Source organism: Cyanistes caeruleus, chromosome 27 (assembly GCF_971803275.1).
Source record: "Cyanistes caeruleus chromosome 27, bCyaCae1.hap1.1, whole genome shotgun sequence".
Classification (NCBI taxonomy): Eukaryota; Metazoa; Chordata; class Aves; order Passeriformes; family Paridae; genus Cyanistes; species Cyanistes caeruleus.
Window position 1 is genome coordinate 4,361,716 of NC_141727.1, and position 24,438 is coordinate 4,386,153.

At 39.8% G+C, this 24,438-nt stretch overlaps 1 protein-coding gene across 2 annotated transcripts in view; it reads left to right on the plus strand.

Moving 5' to 3' along the window:
- The window catches only part of KPNB1 (karyopherin subunit beta 1), a 38,209-nt gene that overhangs the window by 1,158 nt on the left and 12,613 nt on the right, over positions 1-24,438 (plus strand). For both annotated transcript variants that reach the window (XM_086864434.1, XM_086864433.1), the window contains exons 3-11: positions 2,829-3,011; positions 7,506-7,706; positions 13,139-13,291; positions 14,980-15,039; positions 15,142-15,231; positions 16,873-16,983; positions 18,575-18,676; positions 21,788-22,012; positions 23,103-23,294. In XM_086864434.1, coding sequence (XP_086720560.1) covers positions 2,829-3,011; positions 7,506-7,706; positions 13,139-13,291; positions 14,980-15,039; positions 15,142-15,231; positions 16,873-16,983; positions 18,575-18,676; positions 21,788-22,012; positions 23,103-23,294 — 1,317 coding nt within the window. The remainder of the gene's footprint in view (positions 1-2,828; positions 3,012-7,505; positions 7,707-13,138; positions 13,292-14,979; positions 15,040-15,141; positions 15,232-16,872; positions 16,984-18,574; positions 18,677-21,787; positions 22,013-23,102; positions 23,295-24,438) is intronic.

Consider the following 24,438-nt stretch of genomic DNA (forward strand, 5'->3'; position numbering starts at 1 on the left):
TCCTAGTGGCCGCGGGACCCCCGGCCGGTTCTAGCGTCCGGTCCTACGGGATCCTCTCGCAGCCCCGCTGTCCGCGGGATCCCTGCCCAGTCCCGCTGCCCGGTTCTGGTGTCCGGTCCTACTGCCCGCGGGACCTCCGCCCAGTCCTGCTGCCCAGTTCTGGTGCCCTCGGGACCCCTGTCCGGTCCTTCTGCTCGGGCCACCGGGACCGCCGCATCCCCCCGAGACCCCCGCCCGGGCGGGATCGGAGCTCCGGGACTCTGGGGAGGAGCTCAGGGGCGGCTGGTGGGGGAGGGAGGCTCGGCTGGGCAGGGGCAGTTGCACCCCCGGTGACCTTAAATTTGAGGAGGGAAAGAAATCTGAAAAAAAGAAAAGAAAGGGATTAAAAAAAAACCCCAAACTGCCGGGTGTAACGGCTGTGCTGGAGCGGGGGGTTTGAGGCTGGTGGTGGTTGGGAAGGGTTTTTGCTTAGTCAAGGTGTGGGGCTGCAGCTCTGGCTGGTCCTTGCAGGGATGGGGAGCGCTGGGGGGTGCTGGGTCCCGCTGTCTCGGTGCTGTCCTCATCACAACCCCGTTATCACCCCCAGAACTGTCACCTGTCACCCCAGCAGCCATTCCCTCCCCTGGCCTGCTGTGAAGTGGGAAAGGCACAGAGGTTCTGGGATTCTGGTGCTGTTGGAAGGAGCGTGAGGCCCCCTCCGAAGCAGGATTGATGCAGCCTTTGTGCTGCACCTCAGTTTTGAGGGAAAATCCCCTGGATTGGTGCTGGTGGAGTGTCAGGACCCCCCAGTTGAGCCTGGAGCTCCAGGGCTGTGTGGCTTGAAGGATTTTGGGGTGATGGGCAGGAGCTGCTCATGGTCCTGATTTCCAGGTGTTGGGAAGAGCTGGGGGAGATGTGGATTTTCCAAGGTTTCATTTCTCCTCTCTGCCTTGTGGGATTTACTCCAAGCTTTCGTTTTTACTTTGCTTTGTGAGAGGCAGGACTGGGTGAGATCAGAGCTTGGGCTGGCACCAAGGATTTGTGTGGGATGGGGACATGGAATGGTCCAGGCTGGGAGGGAGCTGAGTCCTGTAGGGTGAGGGTGAGGAGGATGAAGCAGGAGAACCAGGAGGATGAAGCAGGAGGATGAGGATGTGGAATCCAGGCCTGTCCCCACCACAGGATGTGGGAAGAGCCTTTCACAGGAGAGGGAAGGGACAGGAGAGCCCCAGAGGGGCTGGGAGCATCTCCCAGTTCCCTGATGGAGCCTCCTGATCTTCCTCATCCCCCTTCCTCCTCCTTTCCACTCCTCAATTTGCCCCTTTTAGCTAATTTATCCCCTTTAACCTGGTTTATCTCTTTTTTCCTGAGCTGTTCACTGACACCTCTGCAGGTGGGAGCCAGGTCAGGCACATCTGCCTTCGCTTTCTCAAGCCTGCGAGGTTTCAAGTGATGCTGCTCATTTTATTTTAACTGAATTTAGCCCGAAAACCTCACGAAAAGAGAATTTTTCCTGCTAATTTATGGGTGAGGAACCCAAGGATGCTCCTCCACCTGTGAATTTTCTTGTCCAAGGTGGCAGCAGCACTTCTGGGATCTCCTGTGAACTAATTCTGTTCCTCACTCGTAGTAAAATCAGAGTTTAAAATTTGGGTTGAAGTGGTTTAGTGGAGTCTGTTTGTAGGGTTTATTCTATTCCATTACATTTAGAATATTTTTAATGCCTTACACCCATCCCTTCAGCTTTTCCCCCATTTTTTGACCTCAAATTTTGCAGTTTAAACCTTGAAGAGCTGGGGATGGAACAACTAAAATGAATTTTATCTCAAGAGTTGGGTTTGGGCATTGAAAACATGGAGATCAAAGCACTGGAATTGTTTGTTGAACTTTTTAATGTTGGGTTAGTTTTAAAAATGGATGTTCAGTGCCCAAAAAAATCTTTGTAATTTAAGATTAAGTTTGTTTTTTTTTTCAATGTATTTTAAGATTTCTCAGGAGAATCTAGGAATGGGTTTATTGTAAAAAGGTTGAAGATTTTTTGAAAAATCACATTTTTAGTTGGTGTAAAAAGGTTTGGAAAGCGAGGCATCTGCTCCCACAACTCCCTAGAAAGGCAAAAAGCTTTTGAGGAAAAATATTCAGGAAAAAAATAAAACCTCTCTGCTGAGACTTCAGGGGAGCCTCTGAAATGTAAAGAAATTAAGAAAATATTTCAAAGAAGAAAAGACTTAAAAACAAAAGATTTTCACAAGGAAGTGGCAGCAACATCAGGGGGTTGTGTGTGCACTCAGATGGTTTTTTTGGGGGGAGTCAACCATCATTTTGGGGGGGTTAATTATCATTTTGGGGGGGTTAATTATCATTTTGGGGGGGTTAATTATCATTTTGGGGGGTTAATCATAATTTTGGGGGGTTAATCATAATTTTGGGGGGTTAATTATCATTTTGGGGGGGGGTTAATCATCATTTTGATCAGCAGAGAGTTTGGAATGTCACAGATCAGAGATTCCACATTTTACCGATCCCAATTCAGCTGTGGAATCACCAAAACAACAAACAGGGAGTTCCTCATTTCCAGGCTGAATTCCCAGCCAGAAAATCCATTTTTTTATCTTTTTTGCCCCATAAATCCATTTATTTAAAGGAATTCTCAGGCCAGGCAGGAGCAGGAACTGGGCTCCAGTGTCAGCTCTAAAAAAATCCCAGCCCGGCAGAGCCACCGGAGCTTCCGGCACTTCCCGTGAGGAGCTTAACCCGTAATCTGGGGATAGATCCGGGCTGGGGGTGGCTTCAGGGGGGCTGGGGGAGGTTTGTGGGGTGTCTGGGGGCTGACCCCGCTGTCTCCCCAGCCGACCTTCCTGGTGGAACTGTCCAAAGTGCTGGCAAACCCCGGCAACAGCCAGGTCGCGCGCGTGGCCGCTGGGCTGCAGATCAAGAACTCGCTGACCTCCAAGGATCCCGACATCAAGGCCCAGTACCAGCAGAGATGGCTCGCCATCGACGCCAACGCCCGCAGGGAGGTCAAGAACTTCGTAAGTCCTCGGGTTTTGCCTCGTTTTCCCCTCGTTTCCGCCTCTGCTGAAGAACGTCGTCCGTGGTTTTCCACCTAAAAAGTTTTCCCGTGGCTGTTCCCGGGCTCTGGGGGCTGGGTTCTGGGAGTTGGTTCCATCTGGAGGGGTTTTGAGGTGGAATTCGGACAAAGATCTTCCCCCAGGGGTTGGTTGAGTGCTGGGAGAGCTCCCTGTGCGATGGTGGTGATCCCCAAACTCTTGGAGCTCCGGGAGTTTCGGGTTGGGTTTGTTGGGTTGGGTTTTTGGGCGCTGGAGCAGCTCCCTGTGGAGGACTCATGGTCCCAGAGCTCTCAGAGCTCCAGGAGTTTTGGGATGGAGATTTTGGGTTGACTTTGGGTGGATTTTGGGTGGATTTTGGGTGGATTTTGGGTTGATTTTGGGTGGATTTTGGGTTGATTTTGGGTTGATTTTGGGTTTTTTCCCCAGAGGGTGATCAGGCACTGGAGCTGATTCCCCATGGAATGGTGGTGATCCCAAAACTCTTGGAACTCCAGGGGTTTTGGGTTGGGTTTGTTGATGTTATGGGTTGGGTTGGGTTTTGAGTTGGATTTGGGGGTTTTTCCTCAGAGGGTGGTGGAGCTCTGGGACAGCTCCCCATGGAAGGGTGGTGATCCCAACCTTTCCAGAGCTGAAGGAATGTTTGGCCAGGGATGGCCAGGGTGGGGTTTGGGGTGTCCTGCAGGGCCGGATGATCCCTGAGGGTCCCTTCCAGCTCAGGATATTCCGGGATTGCCGGAAGGTTGCGGCAGCACAGGGGAGGGTGGTTTCAAAGCGGGAGAGAATTGATTTAGATGAGCTAAAAGGAAGAAGTTTTCAGCAGGAGGTTCTAAAAACGCTGCAGGGATTTCCCAGGGAAGTCCCAGGATCCCTGGAAGTGTCCAAGGCCAGCCTGGGATGGAGGGAAATGTTCCTGCCCGTGGCACTGGATGGGATTTGGGGTGAATTCCCACCCAAAGCACTCCAGGATTCCCTGGCTTCCCCTGCAGCCGGGCTGGGCGTTGATTTTTCTGCGGGAAATGCTTTTTTAGGAAGATTTCTCTTCCCTTTCTTCAGAAGAGCTTCCCCAAGTGCTCTCCAACCCTCATCAACACCTTTGAGACGCTCTGAGTCCGAACAACGTTCACACGAGGCCCAGGAAATTTTAAGAGTGGGAAATGGGGGGTAAAAATTGCAAATCCCAGATAGAAAATCAGGAAAAAATTGGGTTTTTATGCCCTGTGCCTGTTGGAGTTCAGATCCTGCAGGGACAGAAGTGGTAGCTCAGTGGTTTTTTTGTTGCTTTTTTTTTGTTGTTGTTGTTTTTTGGCTGATGGGAGCAAAAAAATGATGCTGGGATTTGTGCAGCGATTCAGTGCCCGATTCAGCCGGGCTGAGAGCTTTATATTTATTTTTTGGGTGTTAATAGAATCTCTCTTTATAATCCCAGAATTATTTGGGTTGGGAGAACCTTAAATTCCATTTTTTCCCACCTTTTCTGGGTGCTCCAAGTTCAATCCAAGCAGGATTTGGACATTTCAGGCACTTTTTGTACTGAAATTGAACAATTTTTTGCTGTTTTCAACATCAAAAATACAACATTTAGGTGGAAAAAAAATAGAAAATGAAGGTGTGTAACTGGAAATGCTGCAAAAATGAAAAATATTTAGTTTTTTAAAGAAAGTTTTATTGTATAATCAAAAATTCTGGAAAAATGCGAATCCCTGCCTGTATTTTTTACAGAAAATATTTTTGTTCAAGTGGAAATGATCAAAAAAAAAACCTCACTTTATTTTTTTAAAAGAAATTATTGGTGTTTAATTGGGAATGCTGAAAAAAAATCATCCCATGCACCTCCATTTTTTAGAGTTATTGGTGCATAACTAAAAATGATGGAAAAATGGAAATCACTTTATTTTTAAAAGGAAATTTTATTGGTGCATAACAGGAAAAGCTGAAAAATCCGTCCCTCCTCCCTCTATTTTTTAAGGGAAAATTCCCAAAATCCACCAGCAAAATTCCTCCTGATCCATCCCTAACTCACAACAAAATTACCCAGATGATTTTGGCATAAAAAATCCACTTTTTGGGGTGAATTTAACCCAAATTTATTCAACTTTTGCCATTTCCCTTTACCCCACCACTGTTTTTCCTGAACAAACCGAGCGATTTCAGGATTTTAGGGCTGGGTTTTGGTTTGGATTCTTTGGGTTGAGGATTTTGAAGTTTTTTGGATTTATTTGGTTTAGGGTCGAGTTTTTGGAGTTGGAATTTTGGTTAATTTTTGGGGTTTTAGGGTTGGGTTTTGGCTTGGATTTTTTTGGGTTGAAATTTTTGGATTTGTTTGGTTTAGGGTCGAGTTCTTTGAGTTGAAATTTTGATTAAATTTTGGATTTTTTGGGTTTTGGCTTGGATTTTTTGGCTTGAAGATTTTTTGGATTTGTTTGGTTTAGGGTCAAGTTCTTTGAGTTGGAATTTTGGTTAAATTTTGGATTTTTTGGGTTTTGGCTTGGATTTTTTGGCTTGAAGATTTCTTGGATTTGTTTGGTTTAGGGTCAAGTTCTTTGAGTTGGAATTTTGGTTAAATTTTGGATTGTTTGGGTTTTGGTTTGGATTCTTTGGGTTGAAGATTTTTTGGATTTGTTTGGTTTAGGGTCGAGTTCTTGGAGTTGGAATTTTGGTTCCATTTTGGGTTTTTTTGGTTTTGGTTTGGATTCTTTGGGTGGAAGATTTTGGAGTTTTTTGGATTTGTTTGGTTTAGGGTCAAGTTCTTTGAGTTGAAATTTTGATTAAATTTTGGATTTTTTGGGTTTTGGCTTGGATTTTTTGGCTTGAAGATTTTTTGGATTTGTTTGGTTTAGGGTCAAGTTCTTTGAGTTGGAATTTTGGTTAAATTTTGGATTTTTTGGGTTTTGGCTTGGATTTTTTGGCTTGAAGATTTTTTGGATTTGTTTGGTTTAGGGTCAAGTTCTTTGAGTTGGAATTTTGGTTAAATTTTGGATTGTTTGGGTTTTGGTTTGGATTCTTTGGGTTGAAGATTTTTTGGATTTGTTTGGTTTAGGGTCGAGTTCTTGGAGTTGGAATTTTGGTTCCATTTTGGGTTTGTTTGGTTTTGGTTTGGATTCTTTGGGTTGAGGATTTTGAAGTTTTTTGGATTTGTTTGGTTTAGAGTTGATTTTTTGAGTTCAAATTTTGGTTCCATTTTTGGGTTTGTTGGCTTTTGGTTTGGATTCTTTGGGTTGAGGAACTGTTGGATTTGTTTGGTTTAGGGTTGAGTTCTTGGAGTTGGAATTTTGGTTAAATTTTGGGTTTGTTGGCTTTTGGTTTGGATTCTTTGGGTGGAAGCTTTTGGAGTTTTTTGGATTTGTTTGGTTTAGGGTCAAGTTCTTTGAGTTGGAATTTTGGTTAAATATTGGGTTTGTTGGGTTTTTGTTTGGATTCTTTGGGTTGAGGATTTTTTGGATTTGTTTGGTTTAGGGTCGAGTTCTTTGAGTTCGAATTTTGGTTCCATTTTTGGGTTTGTTTGGTTTTGGTTTGGATTCTTTGGGTGGAAGATTTTGGAGTTTTTTGGATTTGTTTGGTTTAGGGTCGAGTTTTTGGAGTTGGAATTTTGGTTAATTTTTGGGGTTTTAGGGTTGGGTTTTGGCTTGGATTTTTTTGGGTTGAAATTTTTGGATTTGTTTGGTTTAGGGTCGAGTTCTTTGAGTTGAAATTTTGATTAAATTTTGGATTTTTTGGGTTTTGGCTTGGATTTTTTGGCTTGAAAATTTCTTGGATTTGTTTGGTTTAGGGTCAAGTTCTTTGAGTTGGAATTTTGGTTAAATTTTGGATTTTTTGGGTTTTGGCTTGGATTTTTTGGCTTGAAGATTTCTTGGATTTGTTTGGTTTAGGGTCAAGTTCTTTGAGTTGGAATTTTGGTTAAATTTTGGATTTTTTGGGTTTTGGTTTGGATTCTTTGGGTTGAAGATTTTTTGGATTTGTTTGGTTTAGGGTCGAGTTCTTGGAGTTGGAATTTTGGTTAAATTTTGGGTTTGTTTGGTTTTGGTTTGGATTCTTTGGGTTGAGGATTTTGAAGTTTTTTGGATTTGTTTGGTTTAGAGTTGACTTTTTTGAGTTCAAATTTTGGTTCCATTTTTGGGTTTGTTGGCTTTTGGTTTGGATTCTTTGGGTTGAGGATCTGTTGGATTTGTTTGGTTTAGGGTTGAGTTCTTGGAGTTGGAATTTTGGTTAAATTTTGGGTTTGTTGGCTTTTGGTTTGGATTCTTTGGGTGGAAGCTTTTGGAGTTTTTTGGATTTGTTTGGTTTAGGGTCGAGTCCTTTGAGTCAGACTTTAGATTCAATCTCAACCAATCCGGACTCCGCCCATCCCCACCACCATTTCTCCAGAACAAACCGAGAGATTTCAGGGAAAAAATGAGGGATTTTGGGTTTGAGGGGCATTCCTGCACTCCCTGACCCCATTCCCTGGTGGAACCACAGGTGCTGCAGACCCTGGGCACGGAGACGTACCGGCCCAGCTCGGCGTCGCAGTGCGTGGCCGGCATCGCCTGCGCCGAGATCCCCATGAACCAGTGGCCGGAGCTGATCCCGCAGCTGGTGGCCAACGTCACCAACCAGCACAGCACCGAGCACATGAAGGAGTCCACGCTCGAGGCCATCGGTTACATCTGCCAGGACATCGTGAGTGCTTCGGGCTCTGGGGCCGCTCGGGGAGGGTTCCCGGGCTTCCCGTAGGGTGGAACGGCTTGGGATGGGCTGGGGGCTGTGCTGGGGAGGGTTGGGTTGGGTTTGGGTTCTTGGGGTCCTTTTTGGCTTCTTTTGAGGTTTTTGGGTTAAAGTTTTTTTAATTTGTTGGGCTGAGTTTTTAGGGTTGGGTTTTGCCTTGCATTCTTTGGGTTCTTTTGAGGTTTTTGAGTTGAAGTTTTTTGGCTTGTTGGTTTGGGTTTAGCATTGAATTATTTGGGTTGGAGTTTTGGTTTGATTTTGGGTTTGTTGGGTTTTGGCTTGGGTTCTTTGGATTCATTAGGTTGGGTTTAGCATTGAATTCTTTGGGTTGGAGTTTTGGTTCAATTTTGGGTTTGTTGGGTTGGGTTTGGGTTCTTGGGGTCCTTTTTGGCTTCTTTTGAGGTTTTTGGGTTAAAGTTTTTTAGATTTGTTGGGCTGAGTTTTTAGGGTTGGGTTTTGCCTTGGATTCTTTGGGTCTTTTTTGGGTCCTTTTTGGGTTCTTTTGAGGTTTCTGGGTTGAACTTCTTTGGATCTATTGGGTTGGGTTTTGCCTTGGATTCTTTGGGTTCTTTTGAGGTTTTTGAGTTGAAGTTTTTTGGTTTGTTGGCTTGGGTTTAGCATTGAATTCTTTGGGTTGGAGTTTTGGTTTGATTTTGGGTTTGTTGGGTTTTGGCTTGGGTTCTTTGGATTCATTAGGTTGGGTTTAGCATTGAATTCTTTGGGGTGGACTTTTGGGTCAATTTTGGGTTTGTTGGGTTGGGTTTAGGTTCTTGGGGTCCTTTTTGGCTTCTTTTGAGGTTTTGGGGTTAAAGTTTTTTAGATTTGTTGGGCTGAGTTTTTAGGGTTGGGTTTTGGCTTGGATTCTTTGGGTCTTTTTTGGGTCCTTTTTGGGTTCTTTTGAGGTTTCTGGGTTGAACTTCTTTGAATCTATTGGGTTGGGTTTTGCCTTGGATTCTTTGGGTTCTTTTGAGGTTTTTGGGTTGAAGTTTTTTGGTTTGTTGGCTTGGGTTTAGCATTGAATTCTTTGGGTTGGAGTCTTGGTTCGACTTTGGGTTTGTTGGGTTTTGGCTTGGGTTCTTTAGGTCCTTTTTGGGTTCTTTTGAGGTTTTTGAGCTGAAGTTTTTTGGATTCATTAGGTTGGGTTTAGCATTGAATTCTTTGGGGTGGACTTTTGGGTCAATTTTGGGTTTGTTGGGTTGGGTTTGGGTTCTTGGGGTCCTTTTTGGCTTCTTTTGAGGCTTTGGGGTTAAAGTTTTTTAGATTTGTTGGGCTGAGTTTTTAGGGTTGGGTTTTGGCTTGGATTCTTTGGGTCTTTTTTGGGTCCTTTTTGGGTTCTTTTGAGGTTTCTGAGTTGAACTTCTTTGGATCTATTGGGTTGGGTTTTGCCTTGGATTCTTTGGGTTCTTTTGAGGTTTTTGGGTTGAAGTTTTTTGGTTTGTTGGCTTGGGTTTAGCATTGAATTCTTTGGGTTGGAGTTTTGGTTCGACTTTGGGTTTGTTGGGTTTTGGCTTGGGTTCTTTGGATTCATTAGGTTGGGTTTAGCATTGAATTCTTTGGGGTGGACTTTTGGGTCAATTTTGGGTTTGTTGGGTTGGGTTTGGGTTCTTGGGGTCCTTTTTGGCTTCTTTTAAGGTTTTTGGGTTAAAGTTTTTTAGATTTGTTGGGCTGAGTTTTTAGGGTTGGGTTTTGGCTTGGATTCTTTGGGTCTTTTTTGGGTCCTTTTTGGGTTCTTTTGAGGTTTGTGGGTTGAACTTCTTTGGATCTGTTGGGTTGGATTTTTAGGGTTTTTAGGGTTGGGTTTTGCCTTGGATTCTTTGGGTTCTTTTGAGGTTTTTGAGTTGAAGTTTTTTGGTTTGTTGGCTTGGGTTTAGCATTGAATTCTTTGGGTTGGAGTTTTGGTTCGACTTTGGGTTTGTTGGGTTGGGTTTGGATTCTTTGTGTCCTTTTTGGGTTCTTTTGAGGTTTTTGGGTTGAAGTTTTTTGGAATTGTTTGGTTTGGTTTAGGGTTGAGTTCTTTGGGTTTGACTTTGGTTCAATTTTGGGTTTGTTGGGTTGGGTTTGAGTTCTTGGGGTCCTTTTTGGGTTCTTTTGAGGTTTTTGGGTTGAAGTTTTTTAGATTTGTTGGGCTGGGTTTTTAGGTTTGTTGGGTTTTGGCTTGGATTCTTTGGGTCCTTTTTAGGGTTGAAATCTTCTGGATTTGTTGGGTTGGGTTTAGGGTTGAGTTCTTTGGGTTGGACTTCTGGTTCAATTTTGGGTTTGTTGGGTTTTTAGGGTTGAGTTTTGGCTTGGATTCTTTGGGTCCTTTTTTGGTCCTTTTTGGGTTCTTTTGAGGTTTTTGAGCTGAAGTTTTTTGGAATTGTTGGGTTGGGTTTAGGGTTGAATTCTTTGGGTTGGACTTTTGGGTCAATTTTGGGTTTGTTGGGTTGGGTTTGGGTTCTTCGGGTCCTTTTTGGGTTCTTTTGAGGTTTTTGGGTTTTAGATTTGTTGGGTAGGGTTTTTAGGGTTGGGTTTTGGCTTGGATTCCTTGAGTCAAGGTTTTTTGGGTTGAAATTTTTGGATTTGTTGGGCTGGGTTTAGAGTTGATTTCTTTCAGCTGAACTTCTTGGCATTGGATTTTGGGTCTGTTGGTTGGATTTTGGGTTGGATTTTGGGTTGGGGGTTGTAGGTTGGAGTTTTTTTGGATTTGTTTGGTTTAGGGTTGGATTTGGCTTGTTGAGTTGGGTTTTGAGTTGAGTTCTTTGGGTTGGATTTTGGATTGGGGATTTTAAGTTGATTTTTTTGGGGTTGGGTTTATTGGGTCGGGGTTTTGGTTGGATTTTTGGGGTTGCATCTTCAGGGTTGGATTTTTATCATGGATTCTTTGCGTTGAGTTTTTTGGGGTTGGATTTTGAGGCTGGATTTTGGGGTTGGATTTGGGGTTTTTCCCTGATTTCCATAAGGAAATGGTTTTTTACGATCCTGGAGGGAATTCCTTGATTTCTGAGAGACTTTTATGATCCTGGAAGGCTTTTCCTGACCTGAAGGATTCCCTGGAAACTTTGATGATCCTGGAGGGTTTTCGTGACCTTGAGGATTCCCTGATTTCACTGAGGCTTTTATGATCCTGGAGGAGATTCCCTCATTTCCAGGAGACTTTTAATGATCCTGGAGGGCTTTCCTGACCTTAATTCCTGATTTCCAGGAGTCTTTTATTATCCTGGAGGGAATTCCCTGATTTCCAGGAGACTTTTTGATCCTGGAGAGGATTCCCAGATTTCCAGGAGTCTTTTATGCTCCTGGAGGGAATTCCCTGATTTCCAGGATTTCTGGAGGGAATTCCTGACCTTAAGGAATTCCTGATTTCCAGGATTTCTGTGCTCCTGGAGGGAATTCCCTGATTTCCAGGAGACTTTAATGATCCTGGAGGGCTTTCCTGACCTTAAGGAATCTCTGATTTCCAGGATTTCTGTGCCCCTGGAGGGAATTCCCTGATTTCCAGGATTTCTGGAGGGGATTCCCTGATTCCCAGGATTTCTGGAGGGGATTCCCTGATTCCCAGGATTTCTGGAAGGAATTCCCAGGATTTCTGGAGGGGATTCCCTGATTCCCAGGATTTCTGGAGGGAATTCCCCAATTCCCAGATTTTCTGGAGGGGATTTCCTGATTCCCAGGATTTCTGGAGGGGATTCCCAGGATTTCTGGAGGGGATTCCCAGATTTTCTGGATTTCTGGAGGGGATTCCCAGATTTTCTGGATTTCTGGAGGGGATTCCCTGATTCCCAGGATTTCTGGAGGGAATTCCCTGATTCCCAGGATTTCTGGAGGGAATTCCCAGATTCCCAGGATTTCTGGAGGGGATTCCCTGATTGATTCCCAGGATTTCTGGAGGGAATTCCCTGATTCCCAGGATTTCTGGAGGGAATTCCCTGATTCCCAGGATTTCTGGAGGGAATTCCCCGATTCCCAGGATTTCTGGAGGGGATTCCTGACCTCACTCCTGTTGGATCCCTCCCGGTGTTTCCCGCTTTTCCATCCTGCCTGCGGCTCCAGGCCGGTTCCTGGAAGTCCTGACCTCCTTTCCCACCACAAATCCAGGTCACCATTCCAAAGGGAATTTGGAGGAAAAGGAAAAGCTCAGCTCGGATTCCACATCCCAGATAAAGCTGGAATCGGCCTGGGGTCCCTCCCTGGCCGGGGGAGCCCTTCCGTGCCTGGATCGGGAATTTGGGATGCGGGAATATTTCACTTTTTGAGGGAATATTTCACTTTTTGAGGGAATATTTCACTTTTTCATTAAAATGTTTCACTTTTTGAGGGAATATTTCACTTTTTGAGGGGATATTTCACTTTTTGTTGGAATATTTCACTTTTTGAGGGAATATTTCACTTTTTGTGGAAATATTTCACTTTTTGAGGGAATATTTCATTTTTTGAGGGAATATTTCACATTTTGAGTAAAATGTTTCACTTTTTGAGGGAGTATTTCACTTTTTGAGGGAATATTTCACTTTTTGTGGGAATATTTCACATTTTGTTTAAAATGTTTCACTTTTTGAGTAAAATATTTCACTTTTTGAGTAAAATGTTTCACTTTTTGTGGGAATATTTAGCTTTTTGAGGGAATATTTCACTTTTTGAGTAAAATATTTCACTTTTTATGGGAATGTTTCACTTCTTGTGGGAATATTTCGCTTTTTGAGGGAATATTTCATTTTTTGAGGGGATATTCCCCTTTTTAAGGGAATAAAAATTCACTTTTTGTGGGAATATTTCGCTTTTTGAGGGAATATTTCACTTTTTGAAGGAATATTCCCCTTTTTATGGGAATGTTTCACTTCTTGTGGGAATATTTCACTTTTTGAGTAAAATATTTCACTTTTTGAGGGAATATTTCACTTTTTGAGTAAAATTTTTTACTTTTTGTGGGAACATTTCACTTTTTGAGTAAAATATTTCATTTTTAAGGGGATGTTTCACTTTTTAAGGGAATATTTTGCTCTTTGAGGGGATATTTTGCTCTTTGAGGGAATATTTCACATTCTCTGCCCAATCCATGAATTATTTGGAAATCAGCATTTTTTTTTTAACTTTTTATGAATAAATTCAAACCCTGGCATTTGTTGGTTCATGTTTGATCCAGTGGGATTTATTTCACTTGAATTTCTGAGGGGATTTGTGCTCAATTCAGGCTTCTCCTTCCCATCCCAGGAGCTGCAGGAATTCCTTGGATTTCCTGCTTTATCCTAAAACTTTTATTTCTAGATTCTGACCAAAAAAAAAATAAAAATAAATCCCTTTTATCTGTAACTGCTGCTTGAAAACACGGAAAAATCTGTTGAAATCATAAATAACTTTATCCAAATTTTATTTTTTTTTAATATATATATATTTTTTTTTATTATTCCCAGGATCCAGAGCAGCTCCAGGACAAATCCAATGAAATCCTGACTGCCATAATCCAGGGAATGAGAAAGGAGGAGCCCAGCAACAATGTGAAGCTTGCAGCTACCAACGCACTCCTGAATTCTTTGGAATTCACCAAAGCAAACTTTGACAAAGAGGTGAGAGAGGGGACGGGGGGGGGGAGAAAACTGGGGGGAAAAAATTCCCAAAATCCCCCCAAAAAATGGGATTTCTGCTGAATCCACGGTCAGTGATGAGGATTCATGCACCACGCTGAGTTTTGATGGATAAATCCTGTGGAAACTGAGACTGGGATTCAGCATTTTGGGATCTTCAGGGCAGGGGGGGAGCAGTGACTTTTTTTTTTTTTTCCCTTTTTATTTCCTTTTTATTGTCTCCAAGGCCTTTCCTGACCTTGAAAATTCCCTGATTTCCAGAAGATTTTTATGATCTTGGGGGGGCTTTCTCAGCACCCAAATTTTCCCCCCCTTTTTCTCCACCTCTTTTTTCCTCTTTTCCCCTTCTTTTCCCTCCTTTCCTGATTTTTTTTTTCCCTCCCCCTTTTCCCCCACATTTTTTCTTCTTTTTTCCTCCCTTTTCTCCCCATTTTCTTCTTTTTTCCTCTTTTTCCCTCTGCTTCTCCCCCTTTTTTTTTCTCCCCCTTTTTTTTCCTCTCCCCTTTTTTTTCCTCTCCCTTTTCTTTCTCTCCTTTTTCTCTCACTTTTTTTTCCTCTCCTTTTTTTTCCTCTCTTTTTTTCCTCTCCTTTTATTTCCTCTCCCTTTTATTTCCTCTCCCCTTTTTTTCTTCCCCCTTTTTTTTCCTCTCCTTTTATTTCCTCTCCCCTTTTTTTCCCTCCCCCTTTTTTAATTCCCTCGTTTTTTTTTCCTCTCCTTTTTTTTCCTCTCCTTTTTTTTTCCTCTCCTTTTTTTTTCCTCTCCTTTTTTTTTCCTCTCCTTTTTTTTTCCTCTCCCCTTTTTTTCCTCCCCCTTTTCCCTGTAAGTGACCCCTGATCCCATTGGATGCTCCTGGGACAGGGACAGGATCTCAGCTGGGATCAGCACTTCCCATTCAGCCACCCTGGCCCCAACCCAAATTCAAACTTTGCCTCTGAAAATCCCTGGGGGAGCAAAAATCTTCCCAACAGGAGGCCCCTGGGTGAGGCAACAGCCAAATTCATGGAATTTTATTTTATTTTATTTTATTTTATTTTATTTTATTTTATTTTATTTTATTTTATTTTATTTTATTTTATTTTATTTATTTTATTTTTACTTTATTTTTACTTTATTTTATTTTTACTTCATTTTTACTTCATTTTTCCTTCATTTTACTTTATTTTATTTTAATTTCTAAATTTTTTTATTTTAATTTTTTATTCTATTTTATTTTTTATTCTATTTTATTCTATTCTATTTTATTCTATTTTATTCCATTCTATTTTTTTCTATTTTATTTTATTATTTTTAAATTGCATTCTAATTTCAATATTTATGTATTTTCCTTTTATTTTTAAAATTAATTTAATTTATATTATATATTTTTAATTTAAACTTATTTTATATTTATGTTTCATGTTTTTTAATTTTCAAATTAAATTTTTAGGGTTTTTACCCTAAATTTTTATTTAATCCCTAATTTTTATTTAACCCTAATTTTTATTTATATTTTATCTGTTTATTTATATTTTTATTTAACTTTATGTTTTAATTTATATTTTATCTGTTTATTTATATTTTTATTTACATTTTAACTTTTATATCCCTAAATTCCCCCTCCCTGGGAAGACTTCAAAAGCTTCAATTCTTTTTTAAACCCCTTTCAATGTTTATTTCTCTTTTTTTTCAGTCTGAAAGGCACTTTATTATGCAAGTAGTCTGTGAAGCCACACAGTGTCCAGACACGAGGGTGAGTAAATTCAAAATTCCCTTCCTGGGGAATCTCTTCCTCCCAAAAAAGCCATGAAAAATGAGGAAATGGGGTGAAATTTGGCATTTTTCTCTGTCCCAGGTACGAGTGGCTGCCTTACAGAACCTGGTGAAGATAATGTCCCTTTATTACCAATACATGGAGACGTACATGGGGCCTGCCCTCTTTGCTGTGAGTGCTTTTTATTTCATTCTTCTATTCATTCTCACTTCTATTTCGATGATTTCCTCCCATTTGGGTTTATATTTCTCATATTTTTATTCTTTTTATTAATATTTTTTATCTTTCTATTATTTTTTTAAATTTTATGTTTTTAGATATAATAAATATATATTATATGAATATAATATAAATGTAAGTATATAATGTAACATAATATAATGTAATGTAATATAATGTAACATAATATAATGTAATATAATATAATGTAATATAATGTAATATAATATAATATAATGTAATGTAATATAATGTAATATAATATAATATAATATAATATAATATAATATAATATAATATAATATAATATATAATATACTATAATATAATTAATGTAATATAATGTAATATAATATAATGTAATATAATGTAATATAATGTAATATAATATAATGTAATATAATGTAATATAATGTAATATAATGTAATGTAATATAATGTAATATAATGTAATATAATGTAATATAATATAATAATATGGTATAATATGGTATTATGTAATATATAGTATAATATAGTATAATGTAATATAATATAATATTAATATTATATATAATACAAATATAAGTAGAATATATAAATATGATATAAATATTTTATTATCTTTTATCTTTTTATTAATATTAATTTTTTCTGAGTTCCATCTCTTTTTATTTCTATTTTTTATTCCTATTTCTCAGGTTTATTTCTCTGATTTCTTCCCATTTTTGTTTGTATTTCTCATATTTATTTGTATTTATATTTCTCACATTTATTTCTCTGATTTCCCCCCATTTATATTTATATTTCTCATATTTTTGGTTTATCTCCCTGTGTTTTTATTGAAATGTATTTCTCTGATCTCCCTCTGTTTACATTGATATTTATTTATCTGATTTTCCTCTGTTTGTATTTATAGCTCTCACATTTATTTCTCCCCATTTGTTTTCCTGTTTCTCAGGTTTATTTCTGATTTCCCCCCATTTGTATTTATATTTCTCATATTTTTGGCTGATCTCCTTGTGCTTATATTGATATTTATTTTTCTGATTTCCCACATTTGTATTTATATCTCTCATATTTATCTCTCTGATTTCCCCATATTTATATTGATATTTCTGATATTTATTTCTCTAATCTCTTTCAATTTCTATCTCTATTTTCCATTTTTATTTATCTGTCCATCTCTTTTAAAAACCTCCATTCCTGATTTTCCTTAATTTCCCTGGGAAATAATGATAATGATGATAATGATGATGATGATGATAATGATGATGATGATGATGATGATAATGATGATGATGATGATAATAATAATGATGATGATGATGATAATAATAATAATAATAGTAATAGTAATAAATCTCAATCCCAGCAAAATCCCTAAAAACCCCATCAGCTTTGAGATTCCAGATGGGACAAAAAAACCTCAAACCCCCTGAAGCTTTGAGTTGATAAAACAGAAAAAAATCAGATTATTTTGAATTTTAAAACTCCATAACTCAAATTCCCCACAACCCAGCAACTCTTCCTGACTTCCACACACTGGGATGAATTCCAGGAGGGATAAACCCCTAAAAACTCATTTTTTTCCCCCATTTTTTGACCCTGCAGATCACAATCGAGGCGATGAAAAGCGACATAGACGAGGTGGCTCTGCAGGGCATCGAGTTCTGGTCCAACGTCTGCGACGAGGAGATGGACCTGGCCATCGAGGCCTCAGAGGTGGGGCTTGGGAAAAGCTGGAATTCCCTGGATAATCCCTTTGGGAATGCTGAAATCCTGGGAGTTCCTCCTGCTGTGCCAGGGTGGGGATGGGGAAAATCCCCCAGTTGGTTTTGGGGTCATAAATTTAAAAAAAACCAGCAAATAAAAATTCCCCAAAGAGATTTTGGTTCTTCTTTTGGAGGGGTTTTGGTTCCTTTTTTTGGGAGTTTTTGGTTTCTTTCTTGAGAGTTTTTGGTTCCTCTTTTGGGAGTTTTTAATTCATCCTTTTGGAGTTTTTAATTCTTCATTTTGAAATTTTTAGTTCTTCCCTTTGGAATTTTTAATTCTTTATTTGGAACTTTTCGGTTCCTTCTTTGGGACTTTTTAATTCTTCATTTTGGAGTTGTTAATTCTTCCTTTTGGAATTTTTAGCTCCTCCTTTGGGAGTTTCTAGCTCATTTGGGAGTTGAGTTTTTCCCTCCTCCTTTGGGGGTTTTCAGCTTCTTATTTGGGATTTTTTAGCTCCTCATTTGAGGGTTTTCAGCTCCTTATCTGGGATTTTTTAACTCCTCATTTGGGATACTTTTGGCTCCTCCTTTGGGTGTTTTTAGCTCCTTCCTTGGTGCTGGCCCAGGTTCTGCTCCCCCAGGTAAATTGGGGATTTTTAGCTGACTTTGCATTTGGAATTCCTGTTAATCCCAAAATCCTGGAATAGTTTGGGTTGGAAGGACCTTAAATCCCATTCCCATGGGCAGGGACACCTCCCACCATCCCATCTTGCTCCCATCCCTCTCCAACCTGGTGGTTTTTGTTCAAATAACTCAATTTTACCATTCTTATTCCCTATTTCCACCTAAATCCACGTGCAGCTCCTATCACAGGGCTCTCCCTTCTTTTTCCTGGAAATAATCCATGGCATTAATGAAATAATATCCAAAATTTTGGGGGCTGTCACAACCATGAAGAACTTTGTGCCAAAAGATGTCTCACATTCCCTAAAAATCCATGATTTATGAGTCAAATCTGAGGTTCTGGATGAAATAAAAATAATTATCCTGTGGAATGGCTGAGGCTGGAAAGGAATTTGGGGAATTTGCAGATGCTGTTTGCAGAAATTATCTGTGGAGATCAATAACAGCTGAAAATTTGAAGGGCTGTGCATGAATCACATCTATTTTTTTAAAAGCAGCTAAATCTCTGTGCTTGGATTCCCAAAAAATAAAAAAAAATCAAGGATAAAAGGACAGGCAGCAGAGTGGGGTGGGATTTATTTGCTCCAAACCTTTTGCTCCTTCACCTCGGGGTCACTTGGTAATTACACCTGACAGCCAAGTGAAAATGGGGATAATTGTGCCCTGTGAGGAGGAATGAGGAATGAAAGTGGATTTTGGAATATTTAAAGTGGATTTTGAAATATTTAACTCGTTGCAAAGTGCCCTTGAGGCAACTCAGAATTCCTGTTGGAAAGGAAGGTGGTTAAAAAAAGGGAATTTTGTGCCTCTTGGAGTTGCTCATTCAGCCTCGTAACGCTGAGAAAAAATAAAATTATATAAAAACAGATAAATATATCGATGAAAATAAACTTTTCACCTCTTTTTCTTCCCTCCAGGCAGCAGAACAAGGACGGCCCCCAGAGCACACCAGCAAGTTCTATGCCAAGGGGGCACTGCAATATTTGGTCCCTATTCTAACCCAGACCTTAACAAAACAGGTGAGGGCCACATTCCCAGTGGGAATTGCAGCCCAGGAGCTCTTCCTGTCCCCCCTGGCTCCTTTGGGAATTGGGTTTTGGATTCCTCTGATCCCAAAAATGCCTCAGGAGGTGGCGGTCCCTGGTCTGTGATGAGGTTTCATGCACCACTCTGAGCCAGTGATGCAGCAATTTTTGGGCTGAGACTGGGACTTTCCTCCTTTTTCCCTGATCACATCCCTGGATTTGTGATTTCTGGAGAGGTTTGGTGATTCCCTGTATTCCTACTGGGAATATTTGGGATATTAAACCAAATATTCCACAGCCCCTGCCTCATGTGGGATCAAATCCCTGGGATTTTTGAGGCCTAGGGTTTTTTTAGGCCCTTTAAAACACTTCCAGGGATTTGTTGGAGCTGTTCTTTCCCAGGATTTGTGATTTCTGGAGAGGTTTGGTGATACCCTGTATTCCTACTGAGAATATTTGGGATATTAAACCAAATACTCCACAGCTTCTGCCTCATGTGGGATCCAATCTCTGTGATTTTTGAGGCCTAGGTTTTGTTTAGGCCCTGTTAAACTCTCCAGGGATTTATTTGAGCTGTGCTTCCCAGGATTTGGGAGAGGAGGTTTCCAGAGAGGTTTGGTGATTCCCTGTATTCCTACTGGGAATATTTGGGATAATAAACCAAATATTCCACAGCCCCTGCCTCATGTGGGATCAAATCCCTGGGATTTTTGAGGCCTAGGGTTTTTTTTAGGCCCTGTAAAACACTTCCAGGGATTTGTTGGAGCTGTTCTTTCCCAGGATTTGTGATTTCTGGAGAGGTTTGGTGATTCCCTGTATTCCTACTGAGAATATTTGGGATATTAAACCAAATATTCCACAGCCTCTGCCTCATGTGAGCTCAAATCCCTGTGATTTTTGAGGCCTGGTTTTGTTTAGGCCCTGTTAAACACTTCCAGGGATTTATTGGAGCTGTTCTTTCCCAGGATTTGTGATTTCTGGAGAGGTTTGGTGATTCCCTGTATTCCTGCTGGGAATATTTGGGATATTAAACCAAATATTCCACAGCCCCTGCCTCATGTGGGATCCAATCTCTGTGATTTTTGAGGCCTAGGTTTTGTTTAGGCCCTGTAAAACACTTCCAGGGATTTGTTGGAGTTGTTCTTTCCCAGGATTTGTGATTTCTGGTGAGGTTTGGTGATTCCCTGTATTCCTACTGGGAATATTTGGGATAATAAACCAAATATTCCACAGCCCCTGCCTCATGTGGGATCAAATCCCTGGGATTTTTGAGGCCTAGGTTTTTTTTAGGCCCTGTAAAACACTTCCAGGGATTTGTTGGAGCTGTTCTTTCCCAGGATTTGTGATTTCTGGAGAGGTTTGGTGATTCCCTGTATTCCTACTGGGAATATTTGGGATATTAAACCAAATATTCCACAGCCTCTGTCTCATGTGGGCTCAAATCCCTGGGATTTTTGAGGCCTAGGTTTGTTTAGGCCCTTTAAAACATTTCCAGGGATTTGTTGGGGCAATCAGGCTAATCAAAATTAATGGAATCACTTGCCTAATTATAAAATAAAACTGTTAATTAACAGAACAGGCTTCATTTGGCTGGGAAAGTGCTCCGAGTGAATCCAGGGAATTGTTTTCCTGGTTTCTTTTTGGTCTTGGATGAGCAGAGTGGAATTGCAGGAGGATCCCAGGGGATGAAAAAGGGGCAGCTCTGGAGGCTTTGGGAGTTGGGAAAGGAGATTTTTAATGGTGCAGGGACCTGGGAGGGATCAAAGGGACAAAATTCCACCTGGAAAAGCTCTTTTTGGGGAGGTGGATGAGGCCATTCAAAGTCAGAAAGGAATTGAAAGTTTAATAGACTGAGTTTGGTTGGGAAAGGAGGTTTTAAATGGTGCTGGGTCCACTTGGGGAAGATATCTTTTATTAACTGCAGCTCTGAATATATAATTTAATATATATATAATAAATAGAAAGTTTTCCTAAATATATAATTTTCCTAGAAATGTTGTGCTGAACTATAACATAATTCTAAGTAATAGTTATATTACAGTATCTAATGTAATATATAGCATATATTATAGTTTATAATATTAATAATATTGTTGGTAATTATAAAACAATAAACTATAATTGCTTGGTAACCAGTTGTTACCTTAATTACTTCATTTACCAGAGGTGGTTATGTGCTGGCCATGCATTTTTTTCTTTTAATGATTTAGGATAGCTGTTGCAGGTGTCAGTTAATTGTCACAATCTCCAAATTCCTTCTTACAAGAACAACCAAATTTTCCCCGTTACAGGATTCTATTCTCATGAATTTATTAGGAATTTATTAGGCTATTTATATGATATATTTATCTATATAATATTTATTTATATTATATATATTATAATTAATATAAAATTCCTTTACCAGGAATTTATTAGGCTATTTATATAATATATTTTTATATATATAAAATATGTTTATATTGTATATAATTAATATAAAATTCCTTTACCAGGAACTTATTAGGCTATTTATATTATATATTTATATATATAATATATTTATATATATTAAAATTTATATTAAAATCCTTTATCAGGAATTTATTGGGCTATTTATATTATATATTTTTATATATGTAATATATTTGTATTATATATCTTATAATTAATATAAGATCCCTTTATTAGGAATTTATTAGGCTATTTATATATATAATATATATATTATACATAATTAATATGAAATCCCTTTATTAGGAATTTATTAGGCTATTTATATATAATATATATAGTATATATTTTTAATATAAAATTCCTTTATCAGGAATTTATTAGGCTATTTATATTATTTTTTTATATATAATATATTTATATTATATATATTAGAATTAATAAAAATTCCTTTATCAGGAATTTATTAGGCTGTTTATATTATATGTTTATATATATGTAATATATATTTATGTATATAATATATATTTATAATTAATATAAAATCCCTTTATCAGGAATTTATTAGTCTACAACCAGAATAATAAACCCTGAATTACATTTTTTAAAAGCTATTTTATTTTTGCTGAGGTTTTATCACCGTGTAACACCTCAGGGGACATTTTTTTCCAGGATGAGAACGACGACGATGACGACTGGAACCCCTGCAAGGCGGCAGGGGTGTGCCTGATGCTGCTGGCCACGTGCTGCGAGGACGACATCGTCCCCCACGTGCTGCCCTTCATCAAGGAGCACATCAAAAACCCCGACTGGAGGTACCGGGATGCGGCCGTCATGGCCTTCGGGTGCATCCTGGAAGGGCCCGAGCCCAACCAACTCAAACCTTTAGTAATACAGGTGAGGTTTTTAGGAAAAAGAGGTTAAAATGTTGTGGTTTTTCAGAGGAGGGCGTCGGGTTTGCGTGAGGTTTTCGCGTAAGGAGGATCAAGAGGGATATAATCTGTTTTTTGGAGGTAAAAGTCTCATATTTAGAGGCTTTCAGAGCTAAAAATTGCATGGTTCTGTGGAGGAGAATGTCTGTTTTGCTCTTATTTTAAGGAAAATCAGAAGGATATCAGCTGTTTTGGGGGCTTGTGCAGCCTGAGTTTTGTGGGGTTTTGGAGAGTTTTAGAGCCCAAAATCGCTGGGTTAATTGAGGAAGAATGTCTGATTTGCATATCCTCTTAATTTAAGGAAAATGAGAGCATATAATTTTCATCATTTGTTTCATTATCATTTGTTTCAGAGGAAACACAACCTGTTTTGGAGAGCCTGAGTTTTCTGAGTTTTTGGAGGCTTTTAGAGCTCAAAATCCCTGGGTTATCTGGGGGAGAATGCCTGATCTGCATGTGCTCTTAATTTAAAGAAAATCAAAAGGATATTATCTGGTTTTAGAGATTTTTGGAGCTAAAAATCACTGGGTTAATTGGAGGAGAATGTTTGATTTGCTTGTGCTCTTAATTTAAGGAAAATGAGAAGGTTATAACCCCTTTGTGGAAGCTTTTAGAGCCCAAAATCTCTGGGTTAATTGAAGGAGAATGTCTGATTTGCACATGCCCTTAATTTAAGGAAAATCAGAAGAACATCACCTGTTTTGGAGGCTTTTAAAGCCCAAAATTTGTAGGTTAATTGGAGGAGAGCATCTCAAATCCAAATCCTGCATTTGATCCATAACCCAGCACTCACATTAAGTTATCTCAGATCTGCTTTGGGACTCTGGTAGGTAGAAATATGGGAAGAAATGCATTTGAAGAAGTGAAAACGATAATATTTACTGAATGTATAAACTTCTTTGGACATGCTGAGTAAAACCAACCTTGGTGAAGGTGTTTGGAAAAGTGATCACATTAATACAAAATTAAATACCTCCTAAATAAACTAGAGGATTGGGATAAATGCAGGATTATTTTTTTCCCCCCTTACCTGGTTTCTCACTGTTCTTTCCCAGGCCATGCCAACGTTGATAGAGCTGATGAAGGATCCCAGTGTGGTGGTCAGGGACACGACGGCCTGGACTGTGGGCAGGATCTGCGAGATGCTGCCCGAGGCCGCCATCAACGACATCTACCTGGCCCCACTGCTGCAGTGCCTGATGGAGGGGCTGAGTGCCGAGCCCAGGGTGGCCACCAACGTCTGCTGGGTGAGGAACCCCCCAAACTCCGCCATGAATCCGGATCCACTGGGAAAAACAGCTCCTGGTGGGATCTGGAAGGGTTTTTGTCCGAGTGTTTCCCCAGTACCGCCGCTAAATTGTGTTGGCTCTTCTGTGCTCATTGGTGAATTTGAAGGGATTGGGAGCTCAGCCCTGCTCCAGGCAGCTTGTTCAGATGCCTGGGATTTTTTCCATGAAGGAAATTTCCTTAATATCCAGCCTGGGTGTCCCTTGAGGTTGTTTGGTCTTGTCTGACCAAATCTCCCCCACTTTCCCTCATGTCTCTTCCCGCTTTCCCTCACGTCTCTACCCCCTTTCCCTCAAATCTCCCGTTTTCCCTCAAATCTCCCTTGTTCCCTTGCGTCTCTTCCCGCCTTCCCTCGCATCTTTTCCCACCTTCCCTCACGTCTCTTCCCCTTTTCCCTCAAATCTCCCTTTTTCCCTCATGTCTCTTCCCTCACGTCTCTTCCCGCCTTCCCTCACGTCTCTTCCCGCCTTCCCTCACGTCTCTTCCCGCCTTCCCTCACGTCTCTTCCCGCCTTCCCTCACGTCTCTTCCCGCTTTCCCTCGAGTCTCTTCCCACTTTCCCTCATGTCTCTTCCCGTTTTCCCTCAAATCTCCCCTATTTTCCCCCAAATCTCCCTTTTTCCCTCACATCTCTCCCATTTTCCCTCAGGCAGAGCCTGGTTCCCATCCGGCTTCACGCTTCTGTCAAGGGCTTTATTAAATATAAATTAAAATCTATAAATGCAAATTAATATATAAAAATAGACACATTTGTATCTTTATATTGTTTCCTATGTTTATGTAATTTTATATATTTTTATATTATTTTATATATTTTATATATTTATATTATTTTATATATATTATTTTATATATTTATACATAAATATATTTATGTGGGTTTATACTTTATATATATTTATATGGGTTTATATATTTCTATAATTGAACATATTTATATAATTTTTAATGTTGATTTATATATTTATCTGCACACACTTTAGTGAATTTCACAGTTAATCCATGGTTTGCTCCCTCAGCAAACACTGGTTGACACTTTCATTATCCCAACTCTATTTTGTGGCTCTGGCAGGAAAAAATAAAGGAAAAAGGTTGAATTTTAGGG